Source organism: Diachasma alloeum, unplaced genomic scaffold (assembly GCF_001412515.2).
Source record: "Diachasma alloeum isolate Michigan unplaced genomic scaffold, Dall2.0 Dall_scaffold_00858, whole genome shotgun sequence".
NCBI lineage: Eukaryota > Metazoa > Arthropoda > Insecta > Hymenoptera > Braconidae > Diachasma > Diachasma alloeum.
In genome coordinates this window covers 23,344-46,150 of record NW_021680979.1, presented here as the reverse complement: position 1 = coordinate 46,150, position 22,807 = coordinate 23,344, and the positions used below count along the sequence as shown (strand labels likewise).

General features: G+C 38.9%; 1 protein-coding gene across 4 annotated transcripts in view; it reads left to right on the top strand.

Moving 5' to 3' along the window:
* LOC107044989 (probable phospholipid-transporting ATPase IA) overlaps window positions 1-2,863 on the top strand; it is a 75,693-nt gene extending 72,830 nt beyond the window's left edge. For 2 of the 4 annotated variants that reach the window (XM_015267071.1, XM_015267072.2), the window contains one exon: window positions 253-2,863. In XM_015267071.1, the coding sequence (XP_015122557.1) occupies window positions 253-556 (304 nt within the window). In that variant the 3' untranslated portion in view covers window positions 557-2,863. The remainder of the gene's footprint in view (window positions 1-252) is intronic. The other 2 variants (XM_015267073.1, XM_015267075.1) reach the window with 1 other exon arrangement.
* The last annotated feature ends 19,944 nt before the right edge of the window (window positions 2,864-22,807 follow it).

The following is a 22,807-nucleotide window of genomic DNA, read 5'->3' as shown; positions in this document are numbered from 1 at the left end:
TCGCTGAATATTCTGTAACGATTCTCTGGCTATTTATCAGAATTTCATTGATTAGTTAATGAATCATCTTAAGAGTCAGTTTTACTAGAAGAAATGATCAGGTGACTTAGATTCAAAGGAGATATTTGGAAAATAATTTCAAGTGAACGTTTAGACTTGTTTAATTTTACTCGATCAATTCCTTCATTCTATTCAATACTTTCAACCAATGGTGTCTTCAAGCATTTTAAATTGTTGCATTTTTCAAAATAGATGGATTTGCATTCTCACAAGAGGAAGGAGGTTCAGTGACGCAGACCGACGTGATAAGAGCATACGACACGAATCTTCCGAAACCGGGAGGCATGTGATTCTTCAACCAAATCGTGATTTCACGGTGTATGTAATAAACCAAGAGCTGAGTTTAATTTTTGATTCAGAGGAACTCGCATTATCTCAGGTCATCCTCATCATAACAAATAACCCATTGGCATTATTTTTCTTGATGACGAAATCTACACGAAGACTTGGAATTAGAACGAAAGAGCAGAACAAAAAGGACAATCTGTCATCATGAACAATTCAATATCTGCTGCGAGTAAACAAAACAAACTCTTTGTGAAGTGGACTAACTAAGTTTGGAAACGTAATTAAATTTCTTAAATCTTTCACATTATTTCTGGAGACATTGGAGAGGAAAGAGGAAAGAGAGTTTAAAGTGCTCTATTTTTCTGTGCTCTTATGGACGGTCGAACCTGCGATGAGTTATACTAAATCTCTCAGCGAACCTCGAAATCAGCCTCCAAAAATAATTTACGAAAGGTCATTATCTGTAACTCATCACGAATTCATGACTTATAACAGTAGAACTGATGGTAATTTATACCGTCATCAAAGTCAATTGATTAGAAAACTAAATGACATTGAACGGAATGAACACTGATAAAAAGTTTCATTCATAGTTAACGATTCTGTTCAACGCTTGCACTCCTTGTTTCTTATTATTAGTAATATCCATGTACTGATAGGTGAATACTTGAATGAGAGGTGAATAATTCGTATGCGAATGGAGTTCTTATTACATCTATTCATGATCTGTTGACTATTGACAAACGGTGCATTTGAAAAAACTCTCTTCTGTAAACTCGTCGACTATTAACAAATAGTCCATGCTGTCCATGCTTTTTTGAAATTGTTTAAACTTGTCTCCAGGAGTGAGACGGTGGAAGCCACATTTGTATGGGGCATTTCCAAATATCGGCGATCTTCGGGAGACATTGCGAAGTTCACACTTCGCGTTAAATCGCGATGTTAACATTTTTGTGGGTAGCTGTAAATAAGTTGAAGTTGAATTGACTGTCATATTCAACTGTCCATTCTTAATAGTTAACAACACGTACGAAAACAATTCACAGAAAAACGTAGAATATCCGCCAGAAACTTGTATTTAATTTTTTTTAGCATAGAGACCTTGCATAGATTTTTTTTCATATTTAATCTCAAGTTTCGGTCTTAGATGATTACTTTTTTATCTTTTTTAACTGATTGTCAAAAGTTGAAGATTTCAAACTGCTCAATAGAGAATATTTTATGAAAAAAATCAGTAGATTTTGATCTTTTTAGATAACTTATTTTGTTGAGATTGCTTCTATAGAAATTCCCAGGCTTCAATTTTCTGTTTTTCTTTACTTGCAGAACTGCGCGCGAGAATAAGTTGATTTTTCCTAATAGATATTTTGTATTAAAAGTTTCCATTGAAAAAAAAGCGCTGTGAATCTGCAGAATTATTCAATAGAATCGGCGAAAAACTAATGGACTTTGCTATAGAACTCGAATTGAATTTTCAAACGGATGAGCTACAATTTTCTATTATTTTTGTAATATGTGAAACATTAACAATGAATGAATCTTTCTTCGGGTGCACCAAAGCACAATAAGCGCCGAAATATTCACAGTAACGTTCCCTCAACTCAAAACAACAATATTTAATTGATGGCCTGTACCGAGTCCTCTAATCAACTAAATCCGAAAAAAATTCACCACCGAAAGTAGCCGAATCTCAATTGCCGATGACAGTTAACCAAAATCTTTCACAGAACTAATTAAATTCAAGGGTGAGATAAATGGACAACCAAACGATTGAAATTATTTTTCTAGTCTATTAAATATGCATTGTCATGCAAAAATTAAACTTGATACTTATACCTAAAGCATTTTGTCCTACATGCATTTTTAAAATTCTAAAACTCTTTATTCTAAATATAAAAATTGCACTGTCATCGCGCCAAAGAGACGGCATCGTAATAGAGAACAATAATTTAGTTAGTTCAATGTACCAAAGTAACAAAAAAATTAATTATTGTCAAGAGAGTTTTGAGAGATTCAATGTGAATAAGGAGATAACAAGAATGAAAAAACAAATTAGAAAAAAAAGATAGCGCAGCAAGTACCTTGGGCATTGGATTGCAATTAGCCCTGAAAAAACTCGTATTTTATATATTTTGAGATAAATGTGCGAGGAATTGTGCTAATAACAAATTCATCCTATCGTTACACAAAGCAAACTAAAAGAAGTAACAATTATACAAGAAGAATAAGAGACTGTTTCATTACTATGTCTTAATCGTTCAATTTTTAATTGTTATATGTGAAATGTACATAATTTAGTTTCTTTTCATCTAGTCGAACGCTCTTGAATACTTCATTCGCCCAACCAATCCTCTGTAACGTTTTTCCTCTCCAGAAATCATTGTTTGATTATATTTTTATTAATAATAATTATCATAGAAATTTATTGAGCGAATAGTCGGTGTATAAATCATGTTCTAAACAAGAGAAAGAGTATAAAAAGAGATAAATAGATGTGTACAAGGTTTACCATGAATATGATGGAGGAGAATGGTTTTATTATACCTGATACCTTTTGTACGGAAATTAAGTTATAAAAATGAAATGAATGGATATGCATCACATCTATTCAGTTAACTGATGGGCGAATTGCACGAATTATGGACGCAATATAGACCTGGTAAATGGACGTCATAACGACGTTCTCACATTGCATTTTTGCACGTCCGTAATATGTCATGGCTTACGGAAGTCGGCCATGATATTATATAGAAGGTATCTATATTATGGCTTACGGAAGTCGGTTGAGCGTCGATGAGAACTAATTTGATCATTGTATGAGGAAACTTTTGACGGCAGCCCGACGTTGACATTTTGTCTGGACAACGTTTTCCTGCTATATTCTGGAAGAACGTCTGACGTTCAACCGATGTCCACATTGTATTCGCTGGACGAAAATGGCATATTCAACTTTTTCTCTTTTTCTTCATCTCAAATGATCAGTTTTTTTTTTCTTTGGAACAACCATTACAAATTGGTCCAAATTTAATGAATATCATATAGAAAATAATTCAATCCGAAATTTCAAGAAAGGATATTGTTAAAAATCTTATGGAATTTTGATGATAGGGAGGTCGGGAGGGAAAGTGAAGTGGGATGGTTTGCCGGAGAATAAATTAAGATGAGTTTCGTTGATTGTCACTGTATTTAAAACGATAAATTGCACTGAAAATTATACCGGATGAGGTTCAAATAAATACTTGAGGTACTGGAGTGGACTGTACAAACACAAATATAACGATAAGTTCCCGATGATTTATGATGACTTTCGATAATTGACCCATGAGATGCCCAATGATTGCGCCGATGTGCGCCCGGATAATTTTCTATGATTCGTTCCTGATGAGATTCGATGATGTACCGACTATCTCGGCACGCACAAACGTCTTCGTGCGTACTCGCCAATGGTCGAGGATTGCCGATGGGGACGGGGGACAATCTAACCCAAATTTAGGCCAGATTTTAAACAGATATATAATACACAATTTTTTCCGTGACAGAAAGAGCGCTAGTGAGTGAATCCTTATGCATTCTTTCCCACATTTTGACTTAAGGAAAGTTTCGAGATCTTGCGCTCTCTAGCGGTGCCCAGTCAACTACAAAACGGAGATTCTACGTTGGTGCAAAGATTCTTCACAATGAGTACTTTTGATCATTCTTAGACATTCTTACATATCAGACATCCTTAAATATTTTATAAAAAAATAACATTGTAGATGATATTAGTCTATACGATAAACTCTTACGTCTTACAATTTCTTGGATGGGAAAGGGGGTGTTGTATATCCCAGTATTTAACTACCTCCTTATTTATATTATTTAAGTATTTCACGTAGATTCTAGAATATTTTATGATATGATCACTATGGGCATCACCCGAAAATCATTAGTTGTGGGTCTCACCCCAATTCAGTAGACTCCCGTTACCGTTGCACTCATCGTTACAGTCGCATTCCTCCCCATATTATTTTCCCGTCCCTCGAGCGCTCCCCCCACACTCCAGTATTTTCTTTGAACAGCCATTGTCTCTCAATTCCAGGAAAGCCGAAAAATAAAATATTTCAAATATGAATGTTCGATCATGAAATTCAGTTCCTTCTAGATTGTCATGAAGAGGTTGAATGGAGAGAGAAAATGAGTCAGAATAAAGAAAATATCAGCGAAAAAGTAAAACAAAAAGAGAATTAACGTCAACATAAGACAACATAAATGTTCTGTAGAGTGAGTTGAGAGTGCATCACTTAACGCTGAGAATTTGGAAAAAGACAAAGACAAAATCCATGAATTTGCTACCAATACATCTTATCTGGATCGTTAAAGACTCCGCGAAGCACTGAATCCTCGACTGGATGAAGCGTTCATTGCCGAAAAAAAGGGATGGCAATTAGCGGGCCTTTTTTTCAAGGGAAAGGATTCACACTGAATGGGAAAATGGGTGGATATGAAAAATTTTTTGCTAGTAACAGTTGGTTGTCACGGTGGAAAGATCGTTATGAGATAAAATCATTTACAATTTCGGGCAAACCCGATGGCTTGGCGCAATGGGTAAGTTCGTTACCTGGAGTTCGCGGCTAGCAACGGAACCGAATGGTTGCACTCGAAGCCGTGCCCTAACCTCTTCACCCGTGTTTAACGGAAAACAATAGTCATTGTTTCGAGTATTGTGTTCTACCGCCCGTCCAATATCCACTCTTTCAACAATAATTTATCTCCCGGATTGAGTAACGCTGCTGCAGCGTACTCAGGGGCTAGATCACAGGCTACAATACCCTCCCCAAATCACACACAGGATAAACCTGGTTTACCTGCAAAGTGAAAGTTTGACCAACAAGCTGATCATTCTCAAAAAATACAAAAAAACCCAAAATTCAAACAGACTAACATCACCAGTCTAGCCATTGGCAAACAATTTAATGAGCTGATGAAGGAGTATGGCAAACCTACACAATCCAAAATCACTCCTAAGCTCAAAAACTCCAGACCTCGTTCCCAGTCTATATCTTCAAGATCCCCAATAAATGCTACCTAAATCATTGACCCTAATGACAACTCCCAGACCAGTGAAACCGAGGGAAATGATTGGGATGAACCCAATAAAACTGTGAAACCAAGGAAAGTAAATGGGAATTATAACGATCACTCCATTGAGGATAACAACACCTTCAAGTTGCTGGATAATACAGAAGAAATGGACCACTCAGGAGACCCAATCCTCAACGACGAAAGTCCCACTCAGACTCCTCCAAATAAAAAAATCAGGCCTCCCATTCATGTCTCCAATGTGTCCATCAAGGACATCATCTCACTATTTGATTCAGCGGAGTTCCCCAAAGGCTCATTCCAGACCAAGCAAGACAATGACACTAACGATAATTTTATTAAATCTAGACATTTACAACAAAGCGCTAGCTTGCCTTAAATCTCAAGACCTGAAATATTACACCTACACGCCCAAAGCTCTCCGTACCAAGTCAATAGTATTAAAAGGCGTCAATGGAGATTTCAACGAGGAGTGTCTCATTAAAGAAATTAACGAACTAAAATGTGAAAATATGCAGATCATTAAAATCTGCAAAATTATATTCAACAAATCGAACCCACATCACCACTTCCTAGTCCAAATCACGTATGATAGCTACCTGTCCGAGCTGATGAAAATCAAAGTCCTTGCTTATCACAGAGTCCGATAGGAACACCTTCGTAAAAAAACAATTTTCCAGTGTAAGAAGTGTCAGCGGTTTGGGCACGCGAGCTCAAACTGCAATCTCTCATTCAAATGTGTTAAGTGTGCTCAGTCTCATGACCGAGGAAAATGCCCTATCATCAACGGTTCACATAAAACAACCCTCAAATGTGCTAACTGGACAACAAGGACACCCTGTCCATACAAAGACTACTATAAGAGTGATATCACTCTCCGGAAAAAAAATCACCGAGCTAACCAGCACAAAGCTCGGAAAAAAAATCGCCAACTGAGCAAGCTTGTCACTCCCCATCTATCTTTTGTCGATGCAACCCCAGGGAGAACCACCCAGGATACGACATTGCCAGAGCCTTCACTCTCTCAACAGCGCACTGGCAGAGCCCCTGACTCTGAACGGTATAAATCACAAAATAACACCATGCCTAGCTGGTTAGATAATTTGAAGAGAGATATTAATCTAATATTCTTAAAGATTACCGAGCTTGCAACTCTTGTTGCCATCAATACTTCCAGAATATAAGCCCTCCCTGGTAAAACAGTCCGATTATTTCCGACTGGTTGATAAAAAATGAATCGGCGTTAATGATGTTTCTGTCTTTGCCCGTTAAATTCTGATTGGCTGGTAGGTAGAGTTTGGAGTTTTAGAAAATGATGGGAATTAATGGGAACAAGGGTATGTGGCCGTTAACGTCCGATTACTTTCCAAAAAAGTGGTTGATAGATCTCATATTACACATATAAATATTTAAATGAGCAATAAATATTAAAGATTTATATGAGCAATATGAGATCTATCAACCACTTTTTTGGAAAGTAATCGGACGATAACGGCCACATACCCTTGATCCTATCAATTCTCATAATTTTTTCAAACTCCAAACTCTATCTACCAGCCAATCGGAATTTGACGGGCAAAGACGGAAACATCATTAACGTCGATTCATTTTTCATCACTCAGTCGGAAATAATCGGACTGTTTTACCAGGGCTATCTGAATTTGGAGGCTTTGACACACTCATTCAGTAATGGATAACCTCCCTAAACTCAACACCCAAGATACACCTCCTGCACAACAGGAGCTCACTCACCAGCTTTCTTCCAATATAGCTGCCATTAATGTATGCTCTCTGATAGCACATCAAAGGAGAAACTTCCTATTAAATTTTGCACAACACCATGACCTTGGTTCTAGGAGAAATGTTCCCCGGAAAATCGTACCCGCAAGTTCGTTCCCAGCAAAATCGTACCCCAGGAAATTTGTTGCCCGGAAAAATGTTCCCCATTTCTTTTCTTCTGTTTCAATTCTTGAAAAGTTCCTTTTTTTTCCTGCCTCAATCCTCGTTTTGTTTGCATTCTTATTCCTTTGAATGGCCAGTGTTTACTTCTTGATTCAACCTGTATGTAATATTTCGGTATTATTGTGATTTGGGTTTAAGAGGGGGAGGGGGGCCCATTGAGAGATGTTATTATTATGTATCGAGTAACGTGTTCGTCAGGCTTACAGTTGTAAGTGTGGTATCGCTATTCATAGGGACTTGTTGCATATAATCAATTAAAATCGTGGATATTGTTGCTTATTTGCTGCTCGGCTCTGCATTTATGCTGCTGTCCATGGCATCTTATAAATTTTGTCGCAGTAATTCTGGCAGGCAAATGTTAGTGACTGAGAGTGGTTTAGCAAATAAGCAACAATATCCACCATTTTAATTGATTATATGCAACAACAAGTCCCTACGAATAGCGATACCACACTGACAACTGCCCTAGTGGAAAAACATAAGGTGGAGGCGTAACATGCCTGATCAGAATTTCGGATCGGACTTGATCAGTTTCTGATCGAGACCTGAACAGAATTTCCACTCGGGTGTAAGCCTGATGAACACGTTACTCGATATACGATAATAACATCTATCAAAGAGCCCCTCTCCTCCTCTCAAACCCAAATCATAATAATACCGAAATATTACATACCGGTTGGATCAAGAAGTAAACACTGGCCATTCAGAGGAATAAGAATGCAAGCAAAACGAGGATTGAGGCTGGAAAAAAAAGAAATGGGGAACATTTTTCCGGGGAACAAATTTCCTGGGGTACGATTTTCCGGGAACGATTTTCCGCGGAACAAGTATCCGGTAACCCATAACCTTGATATAGTGTTAATCTCGGAATCAAAGCTCAATGCAAAGCACAAGACTTCGTTTCCAAATTACATCCTCCACCGAACAGATCGGCACAACTCAAGACAAGGTGGTGGCACCGCAATACTCATCAAAGACAATATTAATCACTCAATTATTACCCACCCAAGCTCCAGAGACAACTCCATCATAGAATACACTATAATAAAACTCGTGACGAAGGACAACAAACATCTATTCATTGCGAGTATTTATGCGTCACAAAGATCACAAATAAAACAAGACTTTATGGACGAGTTGAATCACACATTCACATCGCTTAAGCTCAGTCATCAGAACAATTATTTTCTGTTGGCTGGAGACCTAAATGCTAGATATATATTCTTAGGCGATAAAGTTAACGAGGTTCATGGCCCAGCACTAGCAGAATGGTACGATATTAACGCACAAAATTTCGACTGCAAACTAATCACAGCTAACATGCCGACCTTCTTACCAGCACAAACTTATCTAGACCTATGCATATTAGACTCTAGATTAAAAATCTCCGACCTGTAGAATGAAAAGTTGTCCACAGCCATCTACGACAGTGACCACAAGGCCATCCTGATACACCTGGAATTAGGTAACTCCCTCTCAGTCAACTCAAACAGCTCCCCAGAGCGCCGTGTCATGTACAAGCTGACAGACTGGGAAGCCTTCTCAACATTCCTGGGGAACAACTATCATACTAACGTGCCCAATGACAAAACTCTCAACGAGGAAGAAATAGACAACTACATCCAATCCATCAACGACATCACCCGCGCAATTAATACTAAAGTACCAAGAGTTAAAGTCACTGGAAACACCCAACGTTATATCACCAAAAAGATTATAAAACTAGACAGGCACAAATCCAACTTGCTCATGTTCCTCAACCGCAGACTCAAACTCGATCCTCGAGCCAAGACCCGAGAAACAAAGTCTATAAAACTTCTCCTTGCGCAAACAAGGGAAGAGCTCAATCTAGAGTTTAGCTCATCAATAGAAAAACACTGGAATAACGTATTTAAAATGATCAACTTCAGAGACTCAGATAGGTTCATGCCAACAGTGAACAGAATCTTTCGTCCAAAGGCTAATTCAGGACAGGCTAACATCCATATTTCCGATAATAATGATCTCATTCTCACAAACTCCGGAAATAACCTTGAAAATACCCCCCTCATCAATAATAAATACATCTTCAGTGATCCAGTTGGCAAATTAAACGCAATTGGTGCCTTCTAAGAGACCATCAACTCCCCTAGACATCCCAACGATGGAGCACGGCTGAGAGAAATTATTGACAGAAAAGTCAATGACTTCGAAGACATCTTTGGGCATGAAAAGTCTAATAGAAAAACTATCACCATCTTCACCTCAACCAACAGAGCCATCAGACGTACTGAAGACAGCCTGGACAAGTACTTCACGTCCCCGGAGCAAATTGCATTAATCATAAAAAACCTGCCGAATAAAACCTCCAGTGGAATCGACAACATCCCGACAGTTGTCATCAGACACCTACCACCAAATGTCATCAATAATTTTACAATACTTGTTAACAACGCACTAAACCTCAACTACTTCCCCAAGATCTGCAAAGTCGCACAAGTCATGCCAATCTTGAAAAAGGATAAGCCCAGTGAAGACTCCTCCAGCTATCGCCCTATTAGCCTAACCCCAAACTTCAGCAAGGTATTTGAGATAGTGATGAACAATCTAATTATCCGTTACTGCAACCAAAACACAATCATCCCAGACAATCAATTTGGCTTCCGCCATCGTCACTCCACTACTCATGCCATTCACAAATTCCTCGTACACGTAAATAAGGCTTTGCACTTAAAATACATGGTTGATGCCACACTAATAGACTAAAAGCCTTTGATTCCGTATGGCTCGACGGGCTAATCTACATTCTTCTCAAGAAAAAATTCCCTTTCAACCTGGTAAAATTGATCTGGGACATGGTGAGAGAACAGTCATTCTGCACAACTGACGAAGTGCACAACTCTGACAAATACTTCAAAATCCTCGAAGGATTGCACCAGGGTACAGTCAACTCCCCATGCCTATTTTCTATCTACACCAGTGATATCCTCAATGCCTTCGGACTCAATACCACCCCTGGGACCACCCATCAGACCCTATACAATGAAGCCAATATCCCTAGAGTGGATAATTTTATTATCAGACTAACGAGGGACTACTACTTCCAGCAGAAGTCTATCAATAACAACAAAATCAATAAACTCAGCCACATTGATCCAGTAGAAACCAATCTAGCAACCCAATTGGGATACCTCCAGCCACAATCATTCACGCACCTTGATAGACTTGGTCTGATTCAAGACGCTAGCAACACTTCAAGGCTGTACCACCTCCCTAGGTACCCTGCTGACAAAAGAATACCGTTGATTGACGCTCCATACCAATCAACAAAATACTCCACGGCAATCCCTGAACACGACTCATGGGACACAAACCGCCTTAACCCGAAACTTTGGTGGTTAGACGACTTAGCGAAACATCCCTGAGCTCAAAGCCAGGCTCAACAAACACGGTGAAGATTCTACTGGAGGCACCCAGCCCCCTCACTAGTCTACAACCAATTACTGATAGATGGATGTTAGCCTTTTTGTATATATCTGTACATAATAGTTTTAATTTATTAGCTTAAGTCCCTGATCTCCTGTTGTGGTTTTCACTCACGGTCATAATTTTCTCACACTCACCACGTCATACGATGAAATAATGTCATACTGATTTACTCAACTCACACACAAAATAATTATAATTCTAATAATACAACTATGTCTGTTCTTACAAATAGCGAGATGTCTTGCCACAGACCATCTTTTCAATATACTTTAGTTCAATAGTCTTAAGGCATTTTTAAGGAGTTTATTTAGTGCCTATTAACATCTGTAATTCTAAGGACTGAAATAAACAAACTTAAAAAAAAAAAGTTCGTTGCCTCACATGCGAAAGGTTCCGAGTTCAAAATCCGGCTGGGTAGAATGGTGAGATCTAACCATTTAAGGGGTTAGTCTGGCATAATGCGTTAAAAATTTCGATTTTTTTTCATGTTTTCGCCCAGCTATATTCTTTAAGAGTATTTCGGTTGAAATTTTACATCGATATCTTAAAAATTATCGATGCTATGGGTATTTCAATACAACGCCTATGAATGATACGGTCGCTGGGCCGTCCTAGCCCCTGCTGCGCGGTTCTGAGATGTCCCTAAGACACAGGTACTTCGTCCTCTAAGGTCACTCACCTGCCGAATTTTACCATCATTTCCTCATTACGTCTATTCCTTTATTATCCTCGAAATTGCACTTTTCAATTATGGCTTTCCTAGGTGTAATTTTTTTTAATCGTTATTTTACATCGCTTCGACCCGGTTAGGGTCTACTGCGATGATGATCAAGACTTTAAATGGTTAGATCGAACCATTCTACCCGGCCGGGAATTGAACTCAGAATCTTTCGCATGTGAGGCGCCCTAGGTGTAATTGACGAGAATTTAAATAACAGAATTTTGAGCGGCTGTCGTGTCTGAATTTTAGTAAGGGTTTTTATTAGTTGATTTTTATTGGCCTTATATACGAAATGATGCTCCGAAATGAATTGCACTTGTAAGTAAAATTGACGGAAATTTTGATGTCAGAATTTTCTGAGCCTCAATCTGATGAAGAAGGTACTGTTAACCATGTCAGTAATGCGGGAAAGATGGAAGTAGATGCAATGAATGAGATGTTTTCACGTTCTAAAAGAATGCACGGTGCGAAATATGTGAAATATATTGGAGATGGAGACACGAAAGTTTTTAAAAGTGTTTCGCAATTGAAACCGTATGGTCCCGACGTAATTGTGGAGAAACTAAAATGTGTTGGACATGTTGAGAAGAGAATGGGCACGAGAACTCGAAAGGCTAAAGCAGAAAATAAGGGAATATGTGGAAGAGAAAAGGAAAATTAACCGACAAACTGATCAAAGAATTAACCATATTTTATGGTTTGTCAATACGAAGGTATTCCAATTCGCTAGAAGATATGCAACGAGCAGTATGGGCCACTTTCTTCCACAAATGCTCCACCAATGAACATCCTCAGCATCAAAATTGTCCACCTGGTGAGACACGTTGGTGTAAATAGCGCCGTGCAGAAGCTCTGGGAACCCTGACTAAGTTCAATCATGATCCTCTATTCGATAAAAAATGCAAGAGGTGCTTCGTCCAATTTATACAGATTTATCTTCAAGTGACTTACTAACCAGGTGGCTAGGAGGTCATATGCAAAATAGTAATGAAAGTTTAAATTCTCTGATCTGGTAATTTGCTCCGAAGAAAACGTATTGTCGATCATTGGTCCAAAAATAGTTAAAATTGCTGCGTACTTAGCAGTCTGCATTTTCAACGAGGGATATCATCCGCTTCTACAATGTTTCAATGACCTGGGATTGATTGTCGACGTGAAATCATTGCAGTTTGCTCGTGATAAAGACCAGGATCGTATCGACATCGCAGAGAAACGGTCATCAATTGTCTTGAAGAAATTGAATTTGAAGGGGAAGAGGAGCAATATTATGGCGCTGGTACAGCTGACTAAAGGTAAGTCTGAACGAAAAATTTTATCACATTAAAAGCTCTGATTTTTGGTACTAGAGCACATTGAAAAAACGTCCGGAAGTTTTTGGCTAATGATGATTGCAAAAAACGTCCATTTTCATTATTACCTCATTGTGTTTCAATATTTTCTCATTTCTAAAAAGTGAAAAGTAAACAAGTCAACTCATCTTTCGGCTGAGTTTCTGACGAATATCTCGGAATCCATGACGGCTAGCGAAATTTTTCTGTAGACCCCCTCTGTAGAGTGAAATGATAACTGCAAAAGAAGGTTCTACCAAAATTTCGCTATCTTTTTTTAGATTCAAAGATATTCTTTGAAAAGTCAAGTGAAGAGTAAACTCGATCTGCTCGGAACGTTGTGGGGATCGATGCGCGCGCGGTTGCACCGGTACGGAAACTTTGAACGCGTTTTTCTCGTTACTGCATTTTTACAGTTGATGGTCATAATATCTCAGACAATTTTCAACTAATTCTTTTAAAACTTGATCCACATCTTGATTAAAGATATCTCCAGGCGCTAAATGTTCTCTCATATTGTTCGATGAAAAAAAAACTATTTTTTCAAGGGAAATACGTTCGAAAAATAGGGTCAAAACAGCCAAGTGCCGCCATTTTGTGAATTTTGAAATTATTTGTTTTTCCTAGGTTCTTAGCTTCAATTGATTAATGACGAATATAAATACGATTGATTTTTTTGTTTCAGATGATTATTTACGGAGCTATCGTGACCACGAGTTCAACAATAACGTGGGAAAACAATCGTTACTAAGCTTATAAATATTGAAATTTTACTACTTTTTTTTGTACATATAAATTGCCTACTAATGAATAAACTCAATGATTTTCAGAACAAACCGATGTATCGTTATTTAGAAAAAAAATCAGAAACTTTTAGATGGTTTCAGCCAGACTAACCCCTTAAAGTCTTGACCATTATCGCAGCATACTCCAACCGGGTCGAAGTGATGTAAAATAACGATAAAAAAAAATTTCAGGCGAGAAATTATCTGCCGATTCACCAGCTGTTGAAGAATTCAAACGTAAATTTGAACAGTTCATTAAAGCAGAAAAGCTAACACCTAGCCAAATATTCAATGCCGATGAAACCGGGCAGAATTTTAAAATGTTGCAAAAAAACACTGGAAGCTCGACAAGATCATGGGGCAGCAGGACATAAAATGAATAAAGATAGAGTGACGATTATGCCATCCAGCAATCATGATGGCTCATTAAAATTGTTTTTATTAGTCAGTGGAAAGTCAGCGTAACTTCGAGCACTAAATGAAGTATCCCATGATAATCTTCCGGTCGTTTGCAGACATTAGCCCAGTGAATTATTAAAATAAAACTGATGTGAAGGTGTGAAGATGTGAATTTCGACGTTGAAGGGTGTCTTTTCGGCCAACGCGCATATCAGCAGGTAACCCAAAATAGGTGACGCTTGCGTTATCCTGGCGAACCCCTGATTCAGAATCAGCGGGTGCCGTTGATATCATTCTGCTATTGCTCATTCTCCTGAAACTTCACATAAGAATGGGTTCTTCGCATGTCGCCATGACTGGTTTGAATGCATGTTTTTTTTTTTTCACTTAATCCTAGCTTGGTTACCAAGCGCGACCCTGCGAATCTGGTCACCTCCGCGGGAATTCCCCGCCGTGTTATTTAGGCTCTAGCGTTGTCGAATTCACTCTACACTGCCCGGACGCGATTAGTGAGTTTCCGGCAACGTCGCGTGATGCGCAATTTCATTTTACACGGGAAAAAATAATTCATCTGTTCGAACTAATTTGTATTCTTTAGGAATTTAGGGAAATATGTTGTTTTAAAAACTACTATGATTCGTTAGACACTTCAATTGACCAAGTCAAATTTTTTTGAATTTTTTCAATTAACCAGCAATCGAATGGTTATCGACATACGGAAACGGTCGAATCTAGGAATCGACAGCTCTGCCAGGGTAGTGTGACCGCTGCCAGCCCGTGACGCAAGAACTCGCGTCAGATCCAAGAGCGCCCGAAGGTTCATTAAAACATTATAATTTAATGAGAATTGTAATCGAAAATGTAAAAATCCATGCAATCATTTCTTGAAAATATGCAAAAATCAGGAAAATTTAGATAAATGGATACAGCGACACGGAGCGCACGATCATTTTACTCCTGAGGTATAAATTCCCTATGAATACATCCATGATAAGCTTTTTCGGCATGCTCTGAATAATTATAATAGTGGGGAGAACAATGATGGAAGAATATAGTAAAGAAAAGAATAATCAACAATAATAATCAATCGCTTTTGGGTTGAAATTTAATTCATCTCGAATTACAATGGGTAATTGGTGCACAAAAATGAAGTAGTGGGTTGTCCTACCTCAACTGGTATAACATTTACAGTCACCATCGTTACATACTGCTCTTTTGAAGGCGCTATTGAAACGTTGGCAACGAAACGTTTACAACGAATAACATTGTCACTAATTTTGAATTCCATTTTTCACTGAAAATTGACAAAAAATTAGGGAAATTCAGAGGAATTTATCTTTTCTTTTTTAATTCAGTTCAATTTAATACTGAATGTTCATTGTTTAGTCAAAACTCCGAATGAGTTGGGAAATTGCCGTTTCATTTTTATTTAAAACTATTAAATTTACTGGAAGTTTCAGCAGAACTTGAAATTTCATAACATTTTTCCGCTTAAATTAAGTCTACCTTAACTTGTCTACTAGATTGTCCAGGGAATTTTATTTCATGTTTTTCAACCGTGTGTGATTATTAAATCAATACCATTCTCCCTTGAGTATGTATTGGGTTATCTTATTTATTAAGCAACAGTGAAAAAAAAGATCATTATTGGTATTTCTAGTGGATTATTGGTTCTCAATTATGATCGCGCATCTGTAATTGAAATACAATGAAATTAAACATTGAAAAATCTGCCGCTACTGGGATATATTTATGGTCATGATAAGCAATTATGGGTTTCACATTTCTCCAATAAATGGAAATTCTTGATTTAGAATGATTTGATACAAAAAAAGTCGTTCAACAACATGTTTGGCTATGATCCCTATTAGTATGACTGGTTGTGCTATTATTCCTATTTATTAGTTTATACCATAATCAATGGGGTTGCTATTAATGTTTTTGAGTGGAAAGGCGTCAAAAGTCATTCGTTTTGCATCTTGCACTCGAGGGCACCTTATGCTGCATATATAAACTAAAGAGTCAATGTACGTACATATGGGACATTCCATGTTAACTCAGCCACCCTGAATTTTTCGGGTTCTCAGAATCCTGAATTGACATGCTCGCAGTCAAGTACTAGATAAGGACAGCCTTTCCCTAAATTTTCGTTTCTTTAACATAAATTGCTTGTCTATAACATGTGTCAAAAGTTCAAATTTTTGAAAAATCATATCTCGCGAACAAATTGACGGATTTTAATAAATAAAAAACGATTTTTTTTGTTCTTTCATGTACTATATGAAAAAAATACACCAGTACTGCGAGGGGAAGTAATGACCTATTTTCAGAGGTTTGAATTTTTCAAATTCCACTGTTACGCAGGGGCCAGTCGAAAATCAATTAATTCTTTTTTTTCTCGATTGATAATAATAATTCCCAATTTTTTCGGGATATTTTGAAATGTGATATCGATGTAGAGATGAGAAAAAAATTTTTTTCCATAAAAAATTCTTCTTTTTCGACATTAACGGCTATAATTATGCAAATCACATATGAAACTCACCGCTTACTCCTGTATCATACATTTTTACTCAATGGATAACGTAACTCCATTGTCAAATTGAAATAAGTAGAATATAGTAGTTTTAATACCACTTAAGTTGATGAACATCGATTTCGAGAAAGAAAAAACCGACTTAAAAATCTTCGATTTTCATGTCAGATCGCTAGGTATATATAAGTTAATGCTTTCGTCGACTCTTCTTCGGAAAAACTTCTCTACTAGCCGCTGCTGAATATCTTTTGATTAATAATTGTCCATCTTCTCCAGGGATGAAGCAATGGTTTTTTTGAATGACTGGAATGGCCTTCGCATTGTTGAATCTTTGTTTTATGCTGTCCTGGATAACTTTGTGTTCTTTTTTACTATAAAACAATACATCAAGATCCTCAGACTACTAGGTGTGAGGATAGCTTCTCCTTCAGTCATCTGCAGACTCCTTCGCCTCGCTCCCCTCTTCAAAACTGCGCCTACTCCATCACATGCCGTTATACCATGTGCTGTCGCATGATAATGAGCTTCCGCTTCAATTCGAAAATCATCTTTGTGGGACAAAAGATTTGCGATTTGGGACCGATTCTTATAATGTTGTGCAGCTCCATCGGTAACATAAATCAATTATTGTCACCACTTCACAAACTTTTCTTATGTGCTCTGCCAAAATCTTTTGCATCACGTAAAGCGCAGCAGTATCGTGGACAAGACTATCAGATAGAAGGACTAGACTTCGATGGCGAATATCACTTCCCTGACGATAATAATAGATCACTGGATGTACAGTGCAATGGTCATTATTATTATTATTATTATTATTATTTATTGCTCAACGGGAGAAAAACTCTCCCATAGCAAGGGGGAAACACCCATGCTCAATACAGTGGTTGTGTTCCAGTACAAGTTTAAAAAGTAAATAAACAACAGGATATCAAAATTATTAAAAAACAATCAAATTTCAGGATAAAAAGGCTAGAGAGGTTTCAACAAATTAGAAATTAACTAGGTTTCTGTAACGAATCGCATCATACATCATTCCATCATCAATTCAGCACAACCCACATGTGTAAAGATAAATTTAATTTATTTTGTTTATTGCATACGGTAACAACAAGTTGAGACATTAAGATGAGTCCGCACAGGAATTAATAATTGATTCACGCACTTTCAAACAGTTTGACAAAATGAAAAATCGTTCTAGCACTCCCAATCTCCTGACACTCCAAGATGTACAATATAGCAGGCGCAGAGTCCGAACTTTCTAATAAATCTCTCAGGTAACGATCCCTAGCACGAGTATAAGAAGGACAGTGTAAGAGAACGTGTTCGACTGTTTCGTAATCTGTTGAACATGCTGGGCATAATCTAGTACAATCAATAATGAATTTATTTCTATTAATAATAATACCCCAAGGGCGCCTACAGGCTAGCTGAAGCTGAATCTTGAGATTGAGTAAAAAACTGGGACCTCTAAGTATGTATTTTGACACCGTGTCACCCAAGCTCCTGGCGAGGGGGATTTGATAGTTTTTAGATGAATAATAAGACTGAAGGTCTCTACGTTTGAGGGCAGTGCATAGGTTGTTGACAATATCTTCTTTGCGACTTCCCCAAACCTCAGCGGAATGCATCTCCAAGATATCAAGGGGTTCGTCGGCAAGAATGAGGAGGTTTTTGAGTCTTACAATCCAGTTAAGCTCAGCGGTCGCTGTAGGCGCCTTGGACAGTTCGACAAGTCTCTCAAAACACATTCGGGGGTAGCGGGAGGAACTCATGCTTAGTATTTTAATGATCCAGCCTGAAGTCATGCTCAAGATCTTGACCGCAATATGCGGAACATTCAGTTCAAGTCTCATTAGGTAACCAGGTGTATCACGCGGGCGCCAGAATAAACGTTTGAAGAAGTTACATTGAGCACGTTCGAGCAGATCAAACAATCTCAGACCCCAGACAGGAGCTAAATACAGAAGGGTAGAGGAAACCAGCGAATCATACAATTTGATTTTTCTACCCATTCCTCAGCTTGAATTCAAGAAATAATCGCAACGGCTGCGATCGTCGCTGCCTTAGCCTTACTGATAGCATTACTGGTCGAGAGATTTCCAAGTGATGATGAGGAGAATGTTATTCCCAAGTAAACATAAGAGCTAACAATTTCGAGTGCATTACCATCATACATAAAATCACGATCTGTTTTCTTCCTCCTGCCCGCTTTTTTGAAAATCAAAACTTTAGTTTTGTCAATGTTTACAACCAGATCCCACAGGTTACAATAATCATACAAAGTTTTTAAAATTCTCTTGAGTTCGATAGATGAATTAGCAATAATGACTAGATCGTCAGAATGTTCACAACATTAGAAAGTGAGATGCCCTCGTGATCCTTTTCTTTAAAAAATTTGACGATATCTGAGATGTAAAGCGCAAAAAGCAGAGGTCTGAGGACCTCCCCCTGCAGGACTCCCATTGTGACTTCTACGGGTTTAGAAAAATCATTACCGACTTTGACTCTCATGGAAGTTGTGTCGTAGAGGCTTTTGATGGCATTGATCACTTTGGCGCTAACTCCAATAAAGCTTACGCCACAACTTGTCATGTGGTACCGAGTCGAAAACTCGCCGAAAATTAACGAACACCGAGTAGACGGCAGCACCCTTGTGACGGAGATGAGACTGAACTACTGATTGAAGGATAAAAGCATTGTCCTGACAGCCTCGACCCCTTCGAAAGCCAGCTTGTCCCTCAGGGAGAAGCCCCAAACCCTCAGCCCACGTCTCTAGCCTAGAACGTAAGATCTGAGTGAAGATTTTGACTGAGAAATTTATAAACGCTATGCCCCTGTAATTCTTTGGGTCAGCCGTGCAACCTTTCTTGTGAAGCATAGTGAGGACAATGTTGGACCAAGAGTGAGGTGTGACCCCGGAATCAAAAATTACATTAAACAAATCTTTCAGATAAACAACCCAGCAAGGTGGAAGGTTTTTTAAGAATTCGTTTGAGATATTGTCTTTACCGGGTGTTTTTTTGTTTTTACAATTTGACAAGCTAGAGATAACTTCTGGTAAAGAAATCGGCGCGTCGAAAGATGGATGGGAGTTACCACTAAAATGACATACTGACAGAGAACGCGGAGGGTACATGTCCTCATAAAAATCATCCCATTTAAAAACATCCGGAGGTTTACCGTAGACTCGACCTGACCTACCTTCGTTAACTGCACCCCGATATTGACGAGGATTCTTGACATCAGCAAATTTGTCGATCACCCCTCGCCCATAGATTGCTTTCTTTTCCGATACGAGAGCATCTAGATCTTCAACTGCTTGAAAATATACGGTCGCTATAGTGGGAACGAAGTGAGACTTCACGGATTTCCTATGGAGATTATTTACCATACGGTTTTTTTCGCGGCAATCTGCATCGAATCAAGGCTGATTCCGCGAGATGCTTCCCGATGAATACTGCGACTTCACATCCTTCAACATGTCATCTTCCTCTGCAGCTTCCCGTATGACTTGAATCAAATTATCATTCAGCTCTTCCACAGATAATGACTCGAATGGCCTAGATGTTCTTGACGAAGATGCGAGGTGATTGGAATATACAACTGCCTTCTCCGGATCCCAGGAGAACTTGGTTACCGAATCAGCCACAGGAGCTTCGGCTTCGAACGAGGGGTCAGGAAAAGGGTTGTTAATCTTGAGTACAGTCGGGTAGTGATCTGAATGTTTTTCACTCTGGTCAACATAGAAGTCGCTGACAAGTTGTGCGCCCTCAAGGTTCACCCAGACCAGATCCACTGTGCTCACTCCAGCGTGGTTGAAGAAAGTGACTTTGCCTGGATGATCTCCAGGAGTCCTGCCATTCAGCAAGAGAAAACCTTGCGTCTCCATGACCTCAAGAAGAGGGGTGCATCTCCTATTGGATACCTTAATTATTATATCGCGTTGGGGGAACAGTACAGCACCAGACACCAATTCTTCCTCAACCTGATTGACCTCCGCCATTTTCGTGTTCATATCCCCACCGATAACAGACAGATCGAATTTCCTCGTTGCCTGATCTCCTCCACCAGCCTCTCAAAAGGAACAAGGAAGGACAAAATGTCAAAGTCAGGATCGGGAGTAACATAAACCAAGCCAACCGCTAGTCTGAGACTATCCAACACAACACTGTAGAATGACCACCACTCGCTCACGTCAATCACTTCCGTAGTGTATTTATTGTCAATCAGAGTCAAAAGGCCGCCAGGGGGCTGACCCCCGGACGGATTATTTGCTGCGAGCACTGAAGTCGGAGCGAAATCATTAAAATACGGGGATACAAACTGAGAGATACTCCAAGTCTCCGTTGCACAGATGATACCATACTTCGTAATCCCTGATTTTTTTGCAAGATTTTTCAGACCGTGCACATTCCAGAAAATGATATTATATGGAGAGGCATGAAGTGGAGAGGGGAAAATACTGAGAGAGTTATTTAGTTTTTTGGAGCATTGATTTTAGGAACTGTAACACGGGTAGGGACAGGGAGACGAGGTGCGTTACTTGAGTTTCTAAAGGACTGGGGAATGCGCTTAATGACATCGTCAAGGAAACGATTGAATTCTTCACCTGTGAGCCATTCTCCTTCCCATTCGATTTTCATATACCCAGTTTTGATCGGTTTCCCCTCGCTTTTTAAAAATTTAGCAACTAAACGAATGTTCTTCGAAGTTTTCTCCTCAAGTGGGGTGAGATCATGACTCACAAATACTTTAGAATGTCCTTTGCTCTGTAATAGTTGGTTTTTATTCATCATGATCTGCTGTTTGTGTTCCCAGCTGTCAATCTCTGCTTTGATCGTCTTTTTCTCCTTACCCACGAGAGTAGCCTCGATGATAATATTATTCTTTCTCGATTTCTTGTCGAGCTCATGTAAACAGAGGTCAACCATCTTGGATTCGACTCTCAGCTGATTCTCCCTGATCTTTTGAAGAGAGGTGGCGTATGCTTCAGCACCACCAGGGTCTACGTCATGCAATTTCTGCTTAACGACATTCACGTCGGCCTCGAGTTTGTCTAATCGTGCGTCAGTCTCTTGTTTGTTTTGCCTGATCATTTCACGAAGTTCATTTTGTCGACTGGAGGCTTCTTTCCGATTTTGTTCCCTCCAGATGGCCATCTGTTTGAACAGCTCCTGCACAGTTTCTGGGGTGCGAACTGACATGACTTCTCGAATCGGAAATGTGTCAGAGTGAGGAGAAGAAATGATCTAAGAATTTTGTCGCTTCCGCTGGACAAGAGACGTAACGTAGGGGGCCTCAGTATGCACCTAGCCAGAGATATGAGGGAGTTACTTCTACCTCGAGGTTTACGATCGCTGCGCAACCATAATTTAGACGGGCTGATAAGGTCGGTGGGTTATCCTCTGATTGGGAGCACTGTAGGCTGATGGAGTTAGAGGAAACTATTTTATCATAAAATAGAAAACACCGTCGAGAAAAACAGAGTACAAACGCGCACAACACTAGACTGCATAGAGCCTCATATCCCAAAATGAAACACTATTTTTGAACTGTTTGACGACCCCAAAATTATATGACAAAAAACAGTGAAAACGGTCGAAAACTATTGAAAAACACAGAGCACAAAACCGCACGTATGACAACAGATTACGCCACAACGGCACCCCAATGGTCATTATTATAATGAAATGATTGAGCTGCGTCCTGAGAAACGAAGGAATAATTCTCAGAGAAATCACACTGAACCAGAATCTCTCCTTCAACTAAATTCTCCTTTCACTCTTTCACATAGGCTGTTTGCTCAGTGGTAATGAAATGATGAGATTTCAACGCTTTCAATCGTTCACAAAGTTAATCAATGAATTCACTTGCTAGGAGTTTCTAAGTCTGCAATGTTGCTCTATCCACAGTTTGCCACATTTTGAATTCCACAGTTTCAATCATAGCGTAATGCTCTAACGATAGCACATCAACTCCTGGACAGTTTTGGCATTCATCTAAATGGCACGCAGGCATTAGATTGGAATACATGAGCTTCACAAGACAATCTTTGCAGTTCGTAAGAGGAGAAATTGAATCTTCTGTGAAAGTGGAAATATTGATGGCATCCAACATTAATTTGCAGTTTTGGTGGTACGTACAGACGCAGACAACGTGCGTACTACTCGTTTCTGCC